This window comes from Danio rerio, chromosome 5 (assembly GCF_052040795.2).
Source record: "Danio rerio strain M-AB ecotype USA chromosome 5, GRCz13ab, whole genome shotgun sequence".
Taxonomy (NCBI): Eukaryota; Metazoa; Chordata; class Actinopteri; order Cypriniformes; family Danionidae; genus Danio; species Danio rerio.
In genome coordinates, this window is record NC_141025.1 from 53,213,245 (window position 1) to 53,236,678 (window position 23,434).

General features: G+C 33.4%; 2 protein-coding genes and 1 long non-coding RNA gene across 23 annotated transcripts in view; 1 reads left to right on the top strand and 2 right to left on the bottom strand.

The window, feature by feature from the left end:
* The window catches only part of LOC147844367 (uncharacterized), a 768,760-nt gene that overhangs the window by 119,125 nt on the left and 626,201 nt on the right, over positions 1 to 23,434 (top strand). The window lies entirely within an intron of this gene.
* Positions 1 to 23,434, bottom strand: part of mef2cb (myocyte enhancer factor 2cb) — a 127,186-nt gene that overhangs the window by 13,323 nt on the left and 90,429 nt on the right. For 5 of the 20 annotated variants that reach the window (XM_087252967.1, XM_087252962.1, XM_087252965.1 and 2 more), the window contains 3 exon segments: positions 17,518 to 17,664; positions 14,180 to 14,324; positions 11,597 to 11,671 (listed from right to left, as the gene is read on the bottom strand). In XM_087252967.1, the coding sequence (XP_087109093.1) occupies positions 11,597 to 11,671; positions 14,180 to 14,324; positions 17,518 to 17,664 (367 nt within the window). 20 annotated transcript variants of the gene reach the window in all.
* Positions 380 to 10,431, bottom strand: LOC147844369 (uncharacterized). 2 transcript variants are annotated; one of them, XR_015491744.1, is made up of 3 exons: positions 6,813 to 10,431; positions 3,192 to 6,766; positions 380 to 1,805 (listed from the first exon to the last, which is right to left on the bottom strand). It is a non-coding gene; the product is annotated as an uncharacterized LOC147844369 (long non-coding RNA). The 2 variants fall into 2 exon arrangements; XR_015491745.1 differs by having other exon boundaries at positions 384 to 1,982; positions 4,926 to 6,766.

Sequence of the window (23,434 nt, forward strand, 5' to 3'; positions counted from 1 at the left end):
CATGTTCTTCCTGTGTGGGTTTCCTGGGTGCTCTGGACAGTCCAAACACATGCTCTATAGGTGAATTAACTAAATTGGCATAGTGGAATTAGCTGTGTAAAACATATAGTTGGCAGCTTTTTCTGCTGTGGCGACCCCTAATATATAAGAGACCTAGCCAAAATGAAAAATAAATAAATAAATAAATAAATGAATGAATGAATGAATGAATGAATGAATGAATGAATAAATGAATGAATGAATGAATGAATAAATAAATAAATAAATAAATAAATAAATAAATAAATAAATAAATAAATAAATAAATGTTATAATGAGAAATTTACAGTGAAATTAAATGGGTCTACATTTAACATTAAAATGTTTTTTTTTTTCTTTTCTATAGTCATAACAAATCAGCAATATGCATGATAAAAAGTAGAAAATAAGTAGTATCTCTTCCAAATAAAATAACACTTGCATATCCTGTAAATAATATTTTAAACCAGGCATTTCTTGCATCTTTTGTAAACGAATATTTTAATGTAAATCATATTTTAAATGTATTGGAAAAAAAGCCTTCTCAAGACATGTCTGGTGCAGCTTTCAATCATTATCAATGTAGTGCAAAGTAAGGCTCAAGAATGGGTCCATCATCCTACAGTACTTAACCGGAGATCAGATGTGACTGCATAGTGGCCACAGAAATATAAATAAAGGCTTAACAGAGTCATGTATAGGTATGGTAAATGATTAAAAAAAAATTACCTGGAAAAATTTGATCGATTATCGAATCTGAATGTCGACACCGATTACTTTCCGATTAATTGCCTAGCCCTACCATTAACTGCTGGTGAGAATGTGCATGAAATTATTTATTCTACTTTTAAAACTCAAATAAGCTGTTTTATTTTCTTGTAACAAGCCAAGTGAGACCATATATTAGGTTTAATGACAATTTATCTTTTTTTTGGATCTTTTTTTTCCTACTTTACCCTTATGTAAATCCTAATCCTAACGACAAAACATATCCAAGCACTTCCTGAAACAATTTTCACACTTAAATATATAGACTAGCCTCTATTCTGCTCGGCTAACCATAGCAACTGGTGATTTTATGATGTGTGCAGATTAATTAAAGGGACAGAACAACCTGAGCCAATCATAAAGCACGCCGACCGTTGAGATGTATTTAACAACCAGCATGCTGTCGTTAGTTATTAACAATACCAGGCCACAGTTAAAGCAACCCGCGGAGAGCCGACAGACGCAGACGACGGGTTCAACCGAGGACGGTGGGAGACGCTGGTGATGAATGAGCCACAGAGACTTGATTTATGGATCAGAAGCAGCACAGCTGGGATTCTGGTGGCCAATAAGTAGCACAAAACTCATTTCTCTCATGCTACACACTGACTTTTACACTTGTCTGACTTTTTATTTCTATTTTATTGTTTTCTGACATTTTTCCTTCTTCCCTGTTGCATCTGCTTGCGTATAGTTCATTTGCATTTATATTTATTCATTTAGCAGATGCTTTTATCCGAAGCGACTTACAAATGAGGATAATAGAAGCACTGCAAATCAGCAGAAAAGCAGCAAAATGTAGACGCTGTTGGGTGTCACTTGTTACAAACTAACTACTTACTGTCATTAAAACAAAGCATCAGGGATTCAATCAAGTATAAGAGATTACTTTTCAATATTAGGTAATTTAATTACAGTTGTACGGCACAGTGGCGCAGTGGTTTGCAGTCACAGCAAGAAAGTCACTTGTTTGAGTCCAGGCTGAGCCAGTTGGCATTTCTGTGTGGAGTTTGCATATTCTACCAGTGTCTGCATGGGTTTCCTCTGAGTTCTCCGGTTTCCCCCACAGTCCAAATACATGCGCTAAAGGTGAATTGAATTGAATTTAACTAAATTGGCCGTATTGTGTATGTGTGTGTGAATACATGTGTATATGGCTGTTTCCCAGTACTGGGTTGCGGCTGGAAGGGCATCCGCTATGTAAAACATATATAATTGGTGGTTTATTCCACTGTGGTGACCTCTAAAACAGAGACTAAGCCAAGGGAAAATTAATGAATTAATTACAGTTAATTATATAGCACATTATTGCATTATACTGTCACTTTATTATAATTATCATCGTTTTACATTATACTGTATTTTTGCACTATATACTGTTTTACATTATATATACTGTATTTTTTGCACTATATACAGTTTTACATTATACTGTTTTTTTGCATTGAATATTGTTTTACATTATACTGTATTTTTTGCACTATACACTGTTTTACATTATACTGTAATTTTTGCACTATACACTGTTTTACATTATATATACTGTATTTTTTGCACTATATACTGTTTTACATTATACTGTAATTTTTGCACTATACACTGTTTTACATTATATATACTGTATTTTTTGCACTATATACTGTTTTACATTATACTGTAATTTTTGCACTATACACTGTTTTACATTATATATACTGTATTTTTTGCACTATATACTGTTTTACATTATACTGTAATTTTTGCACTATACACTGTTTTACATTATATATACTGTATTTTTTGCACTATATACTGTTTTACATTATATACTGTATTTTTTGCACTATATACTGTTTTACATTATACTGTAATTTTTGCACTATACACTGTTTTACATTATATATACTGTATTTTTTGCACTATATACTGTTTTACATTAAATACTGTATTTTTTGCACTATATACTGTTTTACATTATACTGTAATTTTTGCACTATACACTGTTTTACATTATATTTACTGTATTTTTTGCACTATACACTGTTTTACATTATATATACACCGTATTTTTTGCACTATGTACTGTTTTATAGCTGCACTCTGGTTTGCACTCCTTGCCATATGCCATTAAGTGTAATTGTCATTCATTCATTTTCTTTTCGGCTTAGTCCCTTTTATTAATCTGGGGTCGCCACAGCGAAATGAACCGCCAACTTATCAAGCATATGTTTTACCAGCGGATGCCCTTCCATCTGCAACCCTTCACTGGGAATCATCCATACACACATACACTACAGACAAGCTTACCAAATTTACCTGTTCCACATGTCTTTGGATGTGTGGGAGATAACGAAGCACACAAAAGAAGCCCACGTGAACACGAAGAGAACATGCAAACTCCACACAGAAAAAGTCGGAGTTCAAACCAGTGACCAGTGTTTTTTTTCAGACAAATTAACTATATTAAAACTACTTAATTATGTATTTAGTAACTAGTTACTCTTTTGAAGTAACTAGCCAAATATGGATGCTGTGTGACAATATACAGTACTAATTATTATACTATATATACTTTGCAATATATGAAGAGTTTAGATGTAAAAACCTTTAAATGCCGTCTTAAAATTTTCTTCTAAACTGACCTTTTTTTCAGGCTCTTGTGTGTGGGTTCAGTAATTTCACTTTTATGGCGAATAATAAGTCTTTTTCATGTTCTTTAAAGTGAAATAAGTGAACATAAACAAAGGAGGCTGAGAAAAATCCTCATTTTTGATTGAAATTTCTGACAGCACTTGTATTTTAAAATCTAGACAAGTTTAGTTTAGCACTGTTGTTTATTTAGAAATGTTAATGTGGTACCTGAGTGGTACACATTAGTACCCTCTGAAAGAGCACCACCCAAATGACAGCTTTTGCGCCTTTTTTCAGTGTCCGTCTTATGACTCACGCTGTTTCCCTTGCCAAAGCCACATAAGTCTCTTCCCTGTTCACAGCTATCACCCTCACAATGGGGAAGTACTAAAATTACAGCTGCCCAGAAGCAAGCGGTCCCCTCCTCACACACAAATGGCCTGATGTGAACGCATGATAAAGGAGCCGATTCTATTTCTGGGGCTCCGCAGATGAGGCTTAACTGTAAATGCGCTCGGCCTAAGTTTCCACTGAGCGTCAACGCAAGCTGACCGGCTATAGTGTGGTTAAGTACATGCTCGCTTTCCATCAAGCTGGACCATCTAGGATTTCTTGTTGTGGTGTAACGGCTTCATTTAATCCTGTTGTCAGTGTTTGTTGATTCAGTGTTGAGGTTTAAGGCCAGCTTCGGGTTCTAGCAACTGAAAGATATACATACACTCAAAAAATTACATTTGCTGTTTACTTATTATTAAAAAGAGCTGAAATGACACACCTCTTGAGTTTGCTTTGGAGGGTTTTTAACTGTTTTATATTCAAACCACCTAAATTTACAAATACTAATAAGTTAACTTAATTACTTCATGTTGTCCCAACACAAATTGATTGTTTGGAGCCCAGAATTGTTTTTACAATGCATGCACCACTGATTTAATAAACTAATAAGTAATATCTAATAGTTAATAAGCAAACTAATTAATTGAAGGCAATAGGTTTATTCAACTTTAAGTAAAGCCAACTAATCACTTTAAAAATAAGTTTTTTCACATTTTTTCTCACTTTCTCAAGTAATTTAATCCTTTTTTACAGAGTGAAATCCCAGAAATGGAGTGTTTAATACATATTCGAATATTATTTCCTAATTTAAGGAATCCTTGCTGAATAGATCAGCAATCTCTTTCTAAATAACAACGGAAACACTGTATAAGTCATGCTACTTGTTACTTTAATTAAAACAATTTAATGATGTTTAAACTTCACTTCTCTAAGTTTTTTAAGATGTTGAAATGACTTGTAAAGTTTAATCCAACTGACTAAATGGACCTGCTGTGTGACTCCATTAAGGAAAGAAAGAAAAAGCGCACTTCTCATGTAGTGTGTGTGTGTGTGTGTGTATGTGTTGGCTGATCAGTTGCTATCTCCCAGCACAACCCTATGCGTCACAGATACATAAATATACATAGCAGAGGATCTGCGGTTGTCTGAGAATGCCAGGATGCTGGGCGAATAAATAACTGTCTGCGCTGGACATCATAACATGACACGCTTTTGGCAAAACGTTGTTACATAGTGTAACTTCAAAAATACATTTAAATACACGAGCTACATATACACTACTGTACTAAAGTTCAAGGTCAGTAATAAATGTTTAATGTTTTTGTCTCTTTTGCTCACCAAATCTGCATGTATTTGATCAAAAGAACAGAAAAAATAGCAAAAGAGTGTAATATTTTAATGTAAGATCATTTTTATTTATACATTTTTATTTTAACACAGTTGAGATTTGATAAATGTAATTAGAATTTAATTTAGAGTCAGATTATCTTTTATATTTGGATTTCTTATTTTCTTTTTAGTATGAACTGTATAAAGGCATTAGTTATTAAACCATTGCCTTAAAAACAACAAGCTGACTACAGTAAAAAAAAGTAATAAACCCTTTGTAAGATGTAACAGTTCCTTTACTTCATAATTTTAAGGCAGCGAGTTTCACTAGTAAAGTCAACTAATCACTTTTAAAAAGTAATGGGTTAACTCACTTTTTAAAAAAGCAAATTCATCTAATTCTTTTTTAAAGTGTGGTGAAATGTATGTTCGAATAATATGTATTATAACTAATGTTGATTCATTTTGTGCTGGAAACTTCTTCTGAATTTTCAATGAATAGAAGCTTCAAAAAAACAGAATTGATTTGAAATGAAATCTTTTTTTTATAAAAATGTAAATGTGTTTTAAATCACTTTAATCACCCTAAAAAGTGTAAAGTCTTATTTATTTTTATTTGCCTGCAATAAAAGCAGTTTGAATTTTATTTTACTTGTTTACTTGTTCTAAATTTGCAATAACTAGTCTAATTAACATAACTTACCTATTGTAGGTAAGTCTTTACATGGCACTTTATGCTGAATACTAGTATCTTGCAAAATAAGTAAAAAAATATTATGCACGGTCACTAAGACACACACACAAAAAAATTTGTTATTAGAATTGAGTTTTTAAAACTATTATGTTTAAATAATGTGTTGGACACATTACATTTTGGAGCTAACTAGACACAACTCTGGCAATAAATATACATGTATAAAATGTTGGTGTACTATAGTGTATGTGTATGTGTATGTATGTGTATGTATATGTGTGTATATATGATGATAAAATGGCTGCGATTTGAGCAATAAAAAACTGTAAAAATTAGTAAAAAAGTATGTTTCCTTAATATATACGGCGAATAACCGTAAATTGACTTTCCCAAAATTCCCTGCATGGCACATCACTTTTTACGCTTTTTGTTGACATTACTATGCATTTATTTTTGTTTGTTTCCCATCAGTTATGTACATTAGAGATTTATGTTACATCTGATGTTGATAAACAATGTTTATTTCATTTCATTCCTGGTGTTTAGTAGCTGTGTAAATGACACTGAGCATTTCTAAGCTTTTCTGCTTGTGAGAAAGGTTGTTTGTGATGAGCATTGGTTCATAATGTAACTTTCTCATCACCACCTGCATATGGCTGTGTTAACGTGTCTATCTGTGTAACAAAAGATTTGTAGATGTCAGTAATTCAAAATACAGACATATTACATCAATAAATTAATGAAATCAAGTAGATTACTGTAAAAATGAGAAATTACTTTTACGGTTTTGTACCGTAATTTTAACGGTAAAATACTGGCAACCACAGCTGCCATTTTTTTACCATAAATTTTACATATTTATTTTTTACAGTGTATGTTAATATGCTTTGCTTTTATTTCAGGTGTGACTTTTTAACATTCTGTAAGGGGTCTACAGATAAAAAATAGCCATTTTTGGCTAATTCTGGCACGTTACAGTAATGTTTAATAATGTGCATTGACCTAGTAAAACTAAACTAAACTAAACTAAACTAAACTAAACTAAACTAAACTAAACTAAACTAAACTAAACTAAACTAAACTAAAGCTTAATAACTGATTTTTGTTAAATAGAAGCTTCAAATGAACATAATTGATTAAATAGAGTCTTTTTGAATAAAAAGTAATTGTCTTTACTATCACTTCTAAACAAATGAAAAAATACTTGCTGAATATATTAATGTTTATCTATATCATCATTGAAACACTGTAAATTCATGCCAATAAGCTACTTAACTTATTAAAACAATTTAATGACGTTTAAACTTAGGTTGAAATGCTTGTAAAGTTTAATCTAACTGAAGTGTGGTTTACGAAAAAGACACAATGGACCTGCTTTCTCAAAATAGTAAAGCTATATGAAGCTTATTTGAACAAAATTCTGGTAAGACTTTATTTTGATGGTCCATTTGAGTATTAGTAGACTGTCTGTTTAATATCAGTTGATACTGCTCCTTCAACAGACTTTAACAGACTATAAGAAACTTTGCAAGTACATATCAACCTACACTAACCCTAACCCCAACCTAACAGTGTACTAATAATCTAATGAGAATTAGTTGGCATGTAGATGCAATGTAACTCAAATTCAACAAACGGACCATGAAAATAAAGTGTGATCTAAATTCTTAATAGACAAAATTTTAAAACAGTCAAAACGACTGCCTCTGTAGTTCCAGAGTTAAAAGAAAGTGAAAAATAAAGATCCATGAATATTCATGTCATATATTCTCTATTAGAACTGAGGCCACTTGTGTCCTCTCTTCAGCTCTCGTTTCCAGACTTGCGCTCTACTGTACATCAACTCCACACTGTGCCCTGTGTGAGCCTGCAGCAGCACAATGGCTACATTTGATGGCCGTAGACCTTGAAAGTGGACGGCAGGGTCACACTAACAAGTGGTACTTTTGTGCACTGGAGACAGTGAGCAGAGGGGGTCAGTTGACAGACTTTACCCTCAGCCACACACAATAGACCCCGGGCCAGACAAGGTTACCCAGCTGTGTCTCAGCAACACAGAAGCCAAGTTCAAAACATCTACTGTCACGCTTTAAATATCCAAGCCATGCTTCTGCACTGACCGCTGGCTAGCGGTTAAGGCCCGGCAGAGACACAAGCATAAGCAGTGTCCACAGAAACTCACAGACAACCACAAGTCAAAGCATCACTCCGACTGTATAACTGTCCCTTTCAAGTGGACTGTTCTTGTATACACAAACTCATATACAATTTCGGGAAAAAATATTCCAAGTATGTTTCACTCCAAACATACGATAGTCGTTATCCTGCAAAAAGACATAGAGCAGATGTGCTGGGCTGTGTGCGCGCTATCATGTTCAGACAAGAGCTTGAAGCAAACAAACAGAGGATATGGGTCAGGCAGTGCAGTGTGTGGCTAATGCCAATATGCTTGTTTACCTCTTGAAAAAAAATTAAATAAATAAAAGTCTGACATTTACAAAGCTTATAGGACGAGATGTCTCGGTATGCTTGAAGAGCAAGCAATAAAAGGGTGCGCATACGATTTTAACAAATTCAATAAGGTAGTAGTTTAATGCCAACATAGGTTCATTCTGAAAACGTAGCCCGGTATACATTTCTGGATGTTGTGAATTATGCAGCCACAGCTTTATATGGCTGCATTTCGTCTTTAAAACAAACTTTACGGGGCAATATGATGCCATTCCTTTTCTAGCTTACCAGCTAACTGCTTACCACTATATGGACAGTTTTCCCACTGTTTATCTGGTAGCTCGACATGTACATTGGCAGACTTGAGATGCTGACGGAGTTGACCACGATGACAGGGTTTGAGTTCAGTGAAGAACGAAATAACAGTTCAGAAAGCAGGTAAGACAAAAACAAACGCTAAAAAATAAAATAAACTAGTAAATAACGGTGAGAATATGGTAAATTCTGAAACCATAAAAAAAAATCAGGCGAGGGCATATCTTTTTCTAGATTGCTTATAAAAACTGTCAGTTTGGTTTAAGGAAATGGGGGGACGGGTTAATCTGTGCTTTTGAAAACACTAGTGTCAGGAGGGTGGGTCAGTCGATTGGCCAGTCAGTCAGTCAGTCAGTCAGTCAGTCAGTCGACAGCGGTGGATTTACTCAAGAAGAGCAGGCATGAATGGCATTCGAGAGAGTAATTTGAGATCTAAAAAAAAAGTATACACAGTGGCCTCTGTAAGATTTTCATAAGCAAAAACTGCAAAAATTGTAGCTCATGAGACATATCTTGCTCTCTTCAGAAATTTATATAGGGGTGCGTAATCAGAATGAGTCTGGGTTGTTTAATGCGTATGTTCACCACAACGTTTTGGATTAGTGCATTTTTATTTATTATTTTTATTATTCTTTGGAACTAGATACAGTCATTTTGAGTGTTTTTTTTTTTTTTTTAATTATGCTTTAAGGTCTTTAAAATGTGCATTTTTATTCAATGTTTGACATAATCTCAACCAAAACATGGAGAGGTAGGGCATTCAGTAGTTCCTTCCTGTTTTATCACAGCTTTTCAAGAGAGAGTGGCAAAAGTTCATCAAATTAAAAGCAAATGGGAAGTGTCTTTAACACGGAGCATGTCAGATACTAAAGAGCATTTGATTGGTCAAGATTTAATGAGAAACTGAGGTGATGAGGTGATGTCAAAAAAAATGTTGATCAATTTAGTAAAATTGTCAGAAAATACAACTTGCAGGCTTTGAATGTTGATATTAGTTTTATATCTTATAAACACATTTTGTCACTGTTTTGGAGGACACTAGTTAACAGATGTCCTTAAGACAACCAATACTCTTACTAACATCTAAAAAATGTTATTTTAAATTCATGAAACCTGTATTACCTTGTTAAAACAAACCCCAAATAACAATTGTAACATGACCTTTCCTAAATGTGTGTATGTTTTTTTCTAACATTCTTATTTAATTAAAATGACAAAACACAAAAGAGTTCTTAGTATTTCTACCTTAAATGACCATTCAAAGACATTCAAAGGTTAATTTTAAAATCTCAATAGAAGCTTTGAATTTAAATATGACATGAAAAAAAAATTTATTCGCTACAATCTAATAAGAACAATCAGATTGACCACTAAGGCTATTCTAGTAGTTACAAAATGTGTTGTAATTCCAGCGTTAAAGGGGTAATATTAGTCTTTTTAACACTTCCAACATTCTTTTGTGCATAATAACTGCAAAGTCACAAAGCAGACACCAAAGGGAGTTATTCTCTATATCAGTAAGAACTGATTCTGAACTCCCTCAAATGCCTCAATTTGTTTTCCTTCTCTTCCAGAAACAAACACGGCACATGATTCATAATCTAAATAATTCCTAACTTGAGTTCCTAACTTCCTAACTTGAGTAAAAGCAAGTGAGGCCTTCTTGTGCGAGTACTGTTTTGTCTAACAGACCTTTTTAATCATGAAATGTTCCTTCAACAAAGACATTCCTTCAAAAAACATTTCAACAAAGTTGTGTGCAAAGTGTATTTGTATGACAGCTAAATTAAAGTTTTTTATATATAAAATATAAATATCCTAAATAATAATAATAACTCATAACATTTCTGTTTTACTGTACATTAATCAAATAAATGTAGCCTCATGAGCATAACACATTGTTCATCAATAACATTTTTAAAATTCTTACCAACACCCTTTTGAAAATATGATAACACTAACAGAGATATAAACATTGATGCAAAACAGTTACTCTGCAGTATTTACTGTGCAAACAAATTATGAAATATAATTTATTCATAATAATATAATCTACCAACTAACCAAACATTTAGTCTAGGGATTATATGTAATTTTATATAATAACTGACATTAAATACAAAGTATATATTATGCATTTATTTTATTATTATGCATATATTTTGTATAATCTTTTTATTTGATTAAATTAATTGATTGATACAAACTCAATAGCCCAGAAATAAATATGAATACGGGACACTGGAGCACAAAGCCAGTTTTACGTTGCAAAACAATTGTGTGGGTCAAATAAATGATTATTATTTTCTTTTTTTATTGTGCCAAAAATCATTATGATATTTAATAAAGTTCCATGAAGTGACCTAGACTATAAATATATCAAAACTAATTTTTTATTAGTAATGTGCATTGCTGAAAACATCATTTGGATGCAATTTCTGAATATTTAATTTAAATGGAACTTAAATAAAATCAGCTTCCAGATTTTATAATAGTTGTATATCTCCCTAAAATTGACCCATCCTGACTAAGAATACATCAGAGGAAAGCTTATTATTTATACAAATTTATACTTAAAATCGACACTTTAATTGGTTATGTGGTCAAGATTCATAGATATTTGAATTCTGAGCTATTAAGTTTGTACCAGTCAAGTTGAGTCCAGTTCACTTAATGACTGCGAACACAAGCCTAGGTTATTGACCTTATTCTGCAATGCAGAAGTGCACTCGTTTTTTTGGGATGTTTCTGTTTTAGATCTTCCAATTCAGCTGCCTATGGGAGAAATGACTATGAGGATAAATAATTGGCAGAAAGGGTCAAACAATTTGCTCTACAAACAAGTGTGTTCATGACTATACATAAAAATAGAATAATATAATAAGAAAATATCAGTGTGCAACATCAAACAGCATGCTTTTAAGGTCTAAATATCAAAGTGCCAAAGCCAAAAAAATTCCAATGGTTGTGCCCGCTCTTATACATGAAGAATAAGGTCAATCCTGAAAAAATGTTCTGCTTTTTTATATCATGCATTTATAGGCTAGTAGAAATCGTGATGAAAAGGGAACATACTGTAGTATGTGGGGATGCCGTCCTTACCAGCACTGGTGCCAGCGCCAGTGGAGAGATCAGTGCCCATTAGACCACCTAGAATAGGAAGAAAGAGACGGAGAGAAATATTTCAGTCACTTCATCACAGCTGACATCCACATCCCACCACAAAATCTTCTTAAAACTGTCAGGTCATTTATTCAACTCCCTGAAGCCACAGAGATCTACCTCCCTCCCAGCGCGTTTAAGGAGACCGAAAGACAAATATAAGGTGACAGAGACGTGTGTGTTTGTCTGAGAAGAACAAAACACTGTCCTTTTCCACCTCAGCACACTTTTCGGAGAGGGGAAGCGATGTGGCCGGCGGGGCTTGAGTGTGGTGTCCAAGAAAAATGACACGTTTTTATTTTTAAGCATGCAGGGGAGCAAGTGTGGTCAGAGGCGTGCAGACCGGGCCAAAACTCATATTTAGCTAAGCGCTCCTGGAATACAGAGCTGATTGCATCAGGAGAAAGCAGTTTTAATGACAGAGCTGTGGGTGACAGACTCTGCCTGTAATGAAGCAAGACAACGCTACAGTAACAAAGAGCCAGCGGGACCATGCTGTGCGAACACCGCTCATTACATGGACGGAAAAATAGGGGAATGCTGATCATTCACTTAAACGTTTGCTACATTTGATTGATCAGTTTTAATTTGAAGTCAGCACATGCAACATATATATGTAACTTTAATTCTATAATATAAAACAATACAGTAATTACACTCTCAGAAATAAAGGTACAAAACCTGTCACTGGGGTGGCACCCTTTCAAAGGTACACTTTTGTAGCTAACAGGTCCACATTTGTAAACTGAAAGGAACATAATAATAGCTAAAGTAGAAATGTGTACATCCACCCACTTCGAATATACCACTAGGTTAAATAGGTGTTATCAGTGGTTATCAGCTGACCGATATGGGCCAGTAGTGGCCTTCTGCACCTACCAGTAGGCTGTTATCATCCATCCATGTGGTTAATCAGCTATACTAATAGAGAAAACTCCAGATTCAGATTGGTTTTTGCAATAATGTGATGGTTGGGTTTAGGGTAGGGCTAGGGGTAGGGGTAGATGTTGATAAAATACAATTAATGAGAAATTTAAAAAATAGTTTAAATAATTCTCGTTACTTTCGGCCACAGCCATATATGATCTTTAGCTGATTAATCATGGGGATAGATGATAACAGCCTACTGAGCCTATTATTAGGCACAGAAGGCCCCAACTGGCCCATATCTATCTGCTGATAACCACGTATAATGGCCATTCAGTCGAGCGATAACATTCAAATCGTCTGGTACATCATAGTACCTTAAAGGGACAGGTAAAGTAATTGTACTTTTAAGGTAAAAAAGTGTATCTTTTTAAAAACTTTGTGCCTTTTTTGTGATATTGTGGCAATAGGGAAAGGGATCAAGCTTATTGTAATTTTACAGTAAGTGTTTTGTTACAATAGTGTTATAATATATTTAAAAATATGAGCATACAATCTGGCAACCACAGCTGCCTTTCTAAATTCCACAAATCAGACTTATACAAAAGAAAGTTTATATCATATTTCTGGACTAATTTGACATAAAAAGGCATGACTTGTAAAATTTGGAATTGTTTTCAGCTTACAATGTAGATTTTTTTTTTTCTTATAATAATCATGACTGTATTTGAAACAATTGTCAAAGGCCTGAATTATAGATTTTAATCTTGACCAGTTTCTCACTATTTATTCAGATATTTTGTTTCAAAAACTCAACTCAAAACTTTCTGTTTCAGACACTTAGCTATTTATAGATTTACATTGCATGAAATAGAATTACAATGGACAGAAAATCTGAATTATAAAATAAGTCACAAATACCTTAGTGTTTATTTTAGCTATTGTGAAAAAAGTAAACAAAACAAATCTGCAAAGTTTAGAGTGTTCTTTTATTAATAATTAAATTAAATTAATCAGTATTTTCCTTGTATTTTCCTTCCTTTCCTAGCCTTGGTTATCTACGAACAATAGAACAGTTGTTTTTAGAGGCAATGAAAGTTACTTACACTATCGTTCAAAATGTTTCTGTTCATTAAGGCGGCACTTTTTAAATGTTTAAATGTTTATTCAACTTTTAAATAACTGCTTTCTTTTTGCATGTCGTTAGAAATGAAATTATTACTCCACTCATTATTGCTTTAATACTATTATTATTATTATTATTAATAATAATAATAATAATAATAATAATAATAATAATAATAATAATAATAATTAATGTTGGAGTTATCCTGAAGTAATGAATCTGAAAATTCACCAATAAAATACCTTGAAAAATTTAATAAATTCAATTATGAACTACTTTTAAACAGTTTTGTTATAGAGCGACAGCATTTCACTATTTTACAATCTGTACTTAATTTTTGATGAAATAAATGCAGCCTTGGTAAGCAGAAAATGCTTATTTTAAAACATTTAAAAATCCTACTTTTTCAGTCGAAAAATTTTGACCGGTGGTGTATATTATATTACACCATTTCGTTTTTCAGTCAAATAAAGCATTACATCACTTGTTTAGTGTGTTTTTACCTGCACTAGGTGGTCTGTGTGTGACCCCGGGTGACATGCTGTTTCTTTGCAGGCCGTGGTGGGCCAGTGGAAGCAGGTTATGATTGCCTGGGTAGATCTGGTTATTCACGGGGATGGTCATGTCGTAGGTAGAAGAGGGCACAGCCTGCATGAAAACACAAGCAATATCATAAAGATAAGTATTAATAGTACAATCTACAAAATGAATGAAGAAAACAATGAGCTAAAAGCCTAACACAAAGGAGAAACAAGAGAAAACAAGAAGTATTCCAGTCCATTTTCTCAGTTATGTACCCTAAATGAACAAGCCGAGATGACTCTAAACTCTCTAAATCTCTCTAAATCCCCTTGTTCACGTCACTCCAAAAGACACAGGCTTAACCTTGAGGAGAGGCGTGCTCCTTCATATGACATTTTTAAGGACAAAATAGCCCCTAATTGTAGCCATGTGTCCTGAGGGGCTGTAAGTGTTCATGTGGGGGAGCGTGGACTGAAAGGAACTGAAGAGGAGCCTCTCACTCGTTCTCACTCTTTCATTCTTCATTAACTCACGAGGCCACAGCAATCATGGCTCCAGGCAGACAAATATTTTCTCTCTGCAGTGCAAGTCTTAGTGGGCACAGCTTCGCTTTCGTTAGGTGTTCTTTTTTCCGTTTTTACCATCATGTTCTGTTTGGTCTTTAAGACCCTGAGGCTTTTTTTTATTATAGTTTAGCAAATGTTGATGCTTCATGACTTTTTTCTAATCTTATGAGAACTGATTTTAAAGGCACAATATGTAACATTTTTCATGAAAATATACACAAACTACTAGAATAGTAACTTATCCCAAATATTTAGAAAATTGTTCAAATCTGGAGAAAATTGCATGGTCAGTCTTCTGAGTTAGAGCCATTTATTTATAATAAAATAACATTAATAACATTAATAAAATAACAAAATAACATTTATAATAAATAACATTTAAATATATGTTAAAGAAATGGCTAAAAGTGAATCAAGTTAACATTAATAACATTAATAAAATAACAAAATAACATTTATAATAAATAACATTTAAATATATGTTAAAGAAATGGCTAAAAGTGAATCAAGTTTGTAAGTTTTTATAAATGTTTATTTATTAATCTAATGATATTATCTTTGTAATAACAAGTTTTTGATTTAAGATTGCCTTTTTAAAATCTGACAGGGGGCAACAGATGAGAATTAGGACTTGTGGTTTAACTCTGCCTTTTTTACAGTTTTGACTGTGAAATTATGAACATTGTCGCTGTAAAAGGAATAAAGAAAATAAAGAAATAAAAGAAGAACTAAGCAGTTTTAACCAGCGAAATGGACCCGGAAATTGCAATCGCTGACTTTAAAAATGTGAACCACAAGGTTTTAAAGAATTACTATTTTGTTGCTGGTAAGGGACAGGTTTTTTTTTTTTTTGTGTGTGTGACATAGTACAGTACTAGTTTGGTTCCCTACCTTAGTTTTAAAGTGAATTTATTAGTGAACCTATTTTTCAATATTTTATTGTTTGATATTCTTAAAATGCTTCAGCATAATAGTGAAATAATAATAATAATAATAATAAGAAGAAGAAGACGAAGAAGAAGAAGAAGAAGAAGAAGAAGAAGAAGAAGAAGAAGAAGAAAAAAAATGGATGGATGGATGGATGGATGGATGGATGGATGGATGGATGGACAGACGGACGGACGGACGAAGGGACAGACGGACGAACGGAGGGACAGACAGACAGACAGACAGACAGACAGATAAAAAATATATATACTGCTTTGATTTTATTAAAGATACTAAACAAATTATAAAGTAAGTGGTCAATATGCACTCTGCATATTCTGTGTGATGTTGTTCTCAATCTTTGTGTGCTGTAAATATAACTTATTCACCATGTGAACTCTCACCATCTTCACCACTATCATTTACCACTTTACCCAACACAACCTAAACCCTTCTAATCAATAAAACACTATATATATATATATATATATATATATATATATATATATATATATATATATATATATATATATATATATATATATATATATATATATATATATATATATATATATATATATATATATACTAGTAACCACACACAAACACACATATGTATGATAGATAGACAGGTATAGATAGACAGATGATAGATAGATAGATAGATAAATAGATAGATAGATAGATAGATAGATAGATAGATAGATAGATAGATAGATAGATAGATAGATAGATAGATAGATAGATAGATAGATAGATGATAGATAGATAGATAGATAGATAGATAGATAGATAGATAGATAGATAGATAGATAGATAGATAGATAGATAGATAGATAGATAGATAGATAGATAGATAGATAGATAGATAGATAGATAGATAGATAGATAGATAGATAGATAGATCTCTTCGACAAACATAAGTAGTTAGAAACGCACATGCATGTTAAGATTATTGTTCTTTAAATCAGTCAGGGTGTTGTTTCAGACATGTAATAAAAAATGTAGCTATTTCTAAGGACCAATCCGTGAAAGGTCGCCAAGTGCACAATATATACTCTGGAGGCAAAAATGGCTGTACTTCTTACAGTAATCGCCTTTGTGCTTCCTCTGTTCTTAGTCATTTCACAGAAACGCAATCATCTCCCATGCATCCAAAAGGCACTGCCATTATAAATGCTAGTTACACTAGATCCATAAGATTAAAGGGATAGCTCATCCAAAAATAAATAAATAAATTCCTGACCATTTACCCATACTCAAGTGGTTCTACATTCTTTTGTGCATTTCTTTCTTCTGTCGTAAAAAGAAACCATTGACATCCAAATTTGGAACTAAAAAATATGGATGTTTTTCCCCTCAACATCCTCCAGTATCCTTCTCGTATTCAACAGAAGAAATAATCTCACACTGGTTTGGAACAAATGGAGAATGAATAGATGGACAGGATAGACATTTTCTGTGTGAACTATCCCTTTAAATCAAAATTAGAATGAGCGGCAATATCTCTCCTATGTTTGTTAGCTTCAGCGTTTGTAGAGAGCTGTTAGTTTTCCACCTCTCCTCTCTCTTGACTGTACTTACAGGTATCTTCTGAGCCTTGATCATTAAATCAAACTCTTCGTTAATCTGTTTGTATTTCTCCTCTGTGAGTGGAGTGAGAGCGAGAGCAGACTCCAGCTCCAGGCTCTCGCCACCTTTGTTCTCCTTCTTGCTCAACGCCTGAAGGCCCGTATGAGCGGGGCGAACAGTGAGCCAGACAGAGAAAAGAGAAAAGAGAAAGAGAAAAGATGTGTGAGAGGCTTGACTGAGATGCAGGTACTTACACATATCCTCTGTCTGCTGATCATGTGCAGATCAATGTCGTCGTTGATTTCGCGGTACTTGTCCTTTGACTCTGGGCTGTGGCCCACCGAGTCGTCGGCGTCGGGGTCCGGGCTGTCACAGCCATTTAGACCCTTCTTTCTCAGGGTCTGGAAATACAAGTTTATACACTGTTCAGATACCAACTACTTTGCCATTTGTGCAGAGCCCATTCCAGTATTTGGCTATACATATATATATACACACAAACATACACACACACACACACACATATATATATATATATATAGGAGTCTCAGGAGTTTACGTAATTTTATTTATTTTTTTGCAGTTTTGGTTTTTTTACAAATCCACCAAATGCCGCTGTGTATGCTTTTTAAGATCTCAAATTTTTTCTTACGAGTGCCATTCGCGCCTGCTGTTCTTGCGTAAACCCACTGCTGCCGCTGCTGCTGCCGCTGCGGCTGCCGCTGCTGCTGCCTCTGATTCATTTACTAACTGACTAACCGACCCACCCCCTTCCCTAAACCCAACCAATAGTGTTTTTAAAAGTACCGACTGACCCGCCCACCCCTTCTCTAAATGTGAAATGTTTTGAAGAGCAATTCAAAAAAAAAAAAAAAGCCCTAGCCTGATTTTTACCATGTTTTCAGATTTTACCACATTCTCACCCTGTTATTTAGCTACAAGCGTACAAGCAGGTAACAACGGAAAAGTCGTCCATACAGAGGTAATCGGTCAGCTGGTAAGCACGAAAAAACGACGTCATACCGTTCATAGCATAGCTTTCAATTTAAATATGCAATGCAGCCATGCGTAGCTCTGGCTACATAATTGAAGATCTCCAGAAATGTACATAGCGTGTTTGGAATGAGCCTGTGTTGATTAAATTGATCAAAAGCAACAGTAAAATTAAAGTGAAGTAAAACTAACAAACAAACAAACAAATAATTAAACTAATACTTGAACAGTTGTATTTATCAAAGATTCTTTGAAAAAAAAATTTAAATAAAAAAAAATAAACGATTTCCACAAAAACACATTAAGCATCTTAACCGATTGTGAAATTGATAAAAAAAGTTTTTGAGTAACTTTGAAATCACATAAGACTTACACAAGACACATACCAAAACCTTTACATTTGAATACAGTATATATGTTAATTAATTATAACTACACATTATTTGCAATAGTTGTCTGTCCTATTTTTGTAATTCTTTATTTCTCATTAACTATACCTACCGTCTCAACTAGACTATAGTCTATTAACTATACCTTATATGGTCTATTAAAAACCATGAAATAACATACAGTAAATGACAAACTTCCTCAAATGTAAATTTCTGTAATTTATCATCTGTTATTTTATGGTAAATGTCTGTAATTTAATGACCGCTACAGTGTAGTCTATAGTATATTAACTATACCTCCAGTATCTTTAGGTCGATAATCACACTATAAAAAAAAATCGCTATTTTACTTTTTTTTTCCGGCAGGCTGCCAACAAATAAGGGAAAATAATAGCCGTTAAATTACAGACATTTTCTTAAATTTAAGTTTCCGGAAAGTTTCTGTAATTTATGGTCTGTTATTTTACAGTAAATGTCTGTAATGGCCACCCCAGCTTAGTCTATAGTCTATTAACTATAACTCCAGTCCCATTAAGTCTTTACCTAGTCTATAGTTTATTAACTTCCTTCAGACTCATTAAGTGTCATTAAGTTCTAATAATTTATTATTGTGTGTGTTATTTATTACATTTATTATATTTTGTGTTATCATTTGAGGTTATATGGAAAAAAAAAAACTATAAAGTTAAACTGATATGAAGATATTGATGTTGTAACCAGGTAATCAAACCCCAGTTTAAAAATCTGTAGTGCAGAAATATAAAGAAATCTTACTAATTAAAAAAATGAAGCTAATACTATATTTTCTAGAATATTTTTGTGTCTTGTTTGCGTTTGAGCTGTTTGCTTAAGACCATGTTATTTATATTTATGTAGTATAAAATAATCATAAATATCCCTTGTAAATCAACTTAAAGCAAGTTGTCAAGTGACAACAAAGATATGCATACAGGAAAGGCCAACCTAAAATGTAAACATTAATATTTAACCAAGTCTGGGTTCAAAAAGAGACACGTTTCTATACAGTGTGTGATTTCATCAGACAAGGTCAGATCTACTGCCACTGACCACAGCAGAGTCACGCTCTTTAAAATAGATTAACAGAAAGACACCAAAGCTAACCAAAGAAACCATAACGGAAAAAAAAATGTTATACAGCTTAAAATGTGTGTAAGCAAACAAGTAAACGCAGCAGTCAAAGAAAGAACTGAGCTCCTCCTGATGGATTAAAGCAGCAGTTTCTCTCTCTGCCACCTGATGGCCACCTTTTAGTAGGAATGAGATCTTTCTCTCACAGTAAAGTCAATGTACAGTATGAGAAAGTGTCCGTACAATGGTAAATGCTTGTTTTGCATATGAACAGTTATAAAAGCTATATAAAGCAAACAATAATTAAAGATTCTGCCATCTTAAAGAGATAGTTCAGCTAAATGGAAAAACCTGTCATTATTTACTCAATATCCCTTTATTCTAAACCTGTTTGACATTCTTTTATCTTTTAAAAGCATTTTAAGAACAATGAAAAGCTGTAGCCATTAACTTTCATTGTATTTTGTTCCCTACCAGAAGAAAATATTTTCTACATTCTTCAAAATATCTTCTTTTGTGCAATAGTATAAAAATAAACTCAAATAAGTAAAAAAAAAAAACACCTGACTGTGAGTAAATGGTTAGCAAATTTCCATTTTCATTTCCAACCTCTATAGGTGATGAAAAATAGCGCAAATTCAGCGAGAAACGTGACTGTTTTCTGGTTAAAAAAGAAGAAAAGATGGAATAAAAGCGTGAGGCTCGCTGCCATACGATGCACCAGAGCCGCAGAAAGTCTTCAAGTGTCTGCTATGATTATGGAGGATCAGACGTCTCATCAAAGCAAAGCGCGTTCCACTATATCAACTGGCTTTAAGTGCGGCGCAGCGGATATTAGCCACCAGCTAACATATGTGACGCTCTCGCGCTCACACACAGTCCTTCTCTGCCTTCATCTGCCTGTCTGCATCAATCACGCAATAATTAATTTACTCTGTTGACGTGAGTGCTTGATGAAGACGCGCTTCTCATCCTCTTTTCTTTGCTATGACACGCTTCTGTTAGGTGTTGAGGGATTGTGAGGAGAGCGAGAGCTTTTTTCTTTAATACATATTGGAACGCTTTGAAGATGAGTGGAGGCATGGTTGTTTTCATGCAATTGAAATAGAAAATGATGGAAATTTTGGACAAATAGTGTCACTGAGTAGACAAACTAAAGAAATAAACATATATACAGTGCTCAGCATAAATGAGTACACCCCTCACAGATCTCTCTTTTAAATGTATCTTTTCTATAGGATGGCATACAATAATATATTTGTGCATATATATTTAACTACACAGTACCAAAACTAGAATTAGTTTAACAATATGTTTAGATATCACAGCCCAAAAAATCAACACACCCTTAGTATGTTTGGGAAATATATGAAATAAAATTTTAATATAATAAAATATCTAATTTAATCTAATAAAAACAAAGGAAAATAGAAATAAGAGGAGTCAAAATAAAAAAGAAATAAAAAAACATATAAATTGCATATTTTCATATAAGGGGTGACATGGTGTTTCAGGGGTTAGCACTGTTGCCTCACAGCAAGAAGGTCACTGGCTCGAGTCCCGTGTTGGTGTGTTCTTTCTTTCTTCCTTTCTTTCTTTCTTTCTTTCTTTCTTTCTTTCTTTCTTTCTTTCTTTCTTTCTTTCTTTCTTCTCTATCCATTCATCCATCCATCCATCCATCCATCCATTCATTATATATCTGTCCGTCCGTCCGTCCGTCCATCCGTCCGTCCATCTATCTATCTATCTATCTATCTATCTATCTATCTATCTATCTATCTATCTATCTATCTATCTATCTATCTATCTATCTATCTATCTATCTATCTATCTATCTATCTATCTATCTATCTATCTATCTATCTATCTATCTATCTATCTATCTATCTATCTATCTATCTATCTATCTATCTATCTATCTATCTATCTATCTATCTATCTATCTATCTATCTATCTATCTATCTATCTATATTGTTTTAGTTTTGAAAAAGGCAAAAGTAAATTAAATTTATAATTAATAATAATAATAAATTAATTAAAGCAAATACATAGACTGATGCTGCTGATGTTCTGTGTCCAAAAGGGCAGTGATAATATGCCAGTAATTATGACAGCTGAGAAACAGCCCAGACTTCAAAATCACTTCATATTAAAAAAATCAAACAATTTTACAAACGGATATAAATCTTTCTTCTCAAAATGTATTTGATTTGTATTTTATTTTTAATCTATACAGTATTAATGTCATGCCCCCCCCCCAAGAGAAACACAAAATATTGTAGCATCCCCATACAAACCTCATTAAAAATGTTAATAAATAACCAATATTTAAAAACAAAATTATTTTAAAAAGTAGAATTATATCAGCAGTAATTATAGCAATACAATAACAAAAAAACCTCTCGTTTATTAAAAAGACAAACTAACCAACTTGATAAATACCTAAATTACTACGGCTCTAAATGTGCTGCCAATCAAACCGGGCACTTCAAAAGCCATGTTTTTTTATAACGAGCAGGGTTCTAACTAAATGATAGGTTCCACTCTGACTAGCAGAGCTCAGGTTATTTCTTTGCATCAGGGTGAGGGAAGATTGCCGCGTGGATCTGAGGCAGCATAGAGAGAGTGTGAATCGGCAGAGCAGAGTACAGTGTGCTGATGGGAGGCCATGCTGGCTGAGTGAGCGCTCAAGCAGAGACCGGCAGTTTAAGACCCAGCATGAAGCTGCTGTGAACCCCCTGAAGGTCCACCGCTATGCCACTCATTCCAGATATGTGCACCTGTCAGAGGGTCCACACCTGTCACCAGCCCTCACACACACACACATACTGCTGTAGGGGGGCAGAGGTAGCCAATCACAGCGTGTCTGCCGAAGATGGCCATAAAAGGCTAAACAAACTGCTGATTCCTCAGAGAAAAAACACGCTCAGATGTTGCTCTTGCATTGCTCAGGAGACTTAGTGGAAGTCTTGATTATATTTCTTTGAAATATCATCCTTTCTCAGCTTCAAATGTATTAAAAATAGACATGAATTAAACAGTTGTTGACATACAGTGAGACTGCAGAGCTATAAAGTTAATTATCACAGCTCAGATAAGTTGATCTTGGAAGAATTTTAATAATAAAGTGACTTTGATTGCAGACTTTTTGCATTTTATTTGATTACTGGCAATCATTATTTTTTTTCTCAGACCTTATTTAAGGGCATTGCAAAGAAATATTTGAGACTTAATGAGAAATGCCATTTAAAATGCACATATTATCTTAATGCGATATAAAGACTATAAAGTTTTATTAGAGAATTACATAATAACATAAAACGTGGCCTAAATAAAAATAAAGCAAACTATATCACGTTTAAAATGTACATATTCATATCTCTTAAATATCTCTTAAATTAAATTACATTGCATATCAATTACTGTATGTTAATTAGATCAACCAGCCACAACAGATTTGAATGGTTTCTTACAGTATGAGCAGACCTTAACCCTTTATAGGGCACTTACAGGGTAAACCTTGGAGTATTTCTGAAGGTTATTACCTTTTAAACTTTTATAACTTTAAATAAATAAATAAATAAATAATTTAAATATATAATAACAAAAGTTATAATATATACAGCACTGCTCAGTTTAACATCTATTTTTTTATATTTCATATTCATATTTCATATTTTTTTAAGAAACTTATTTGCA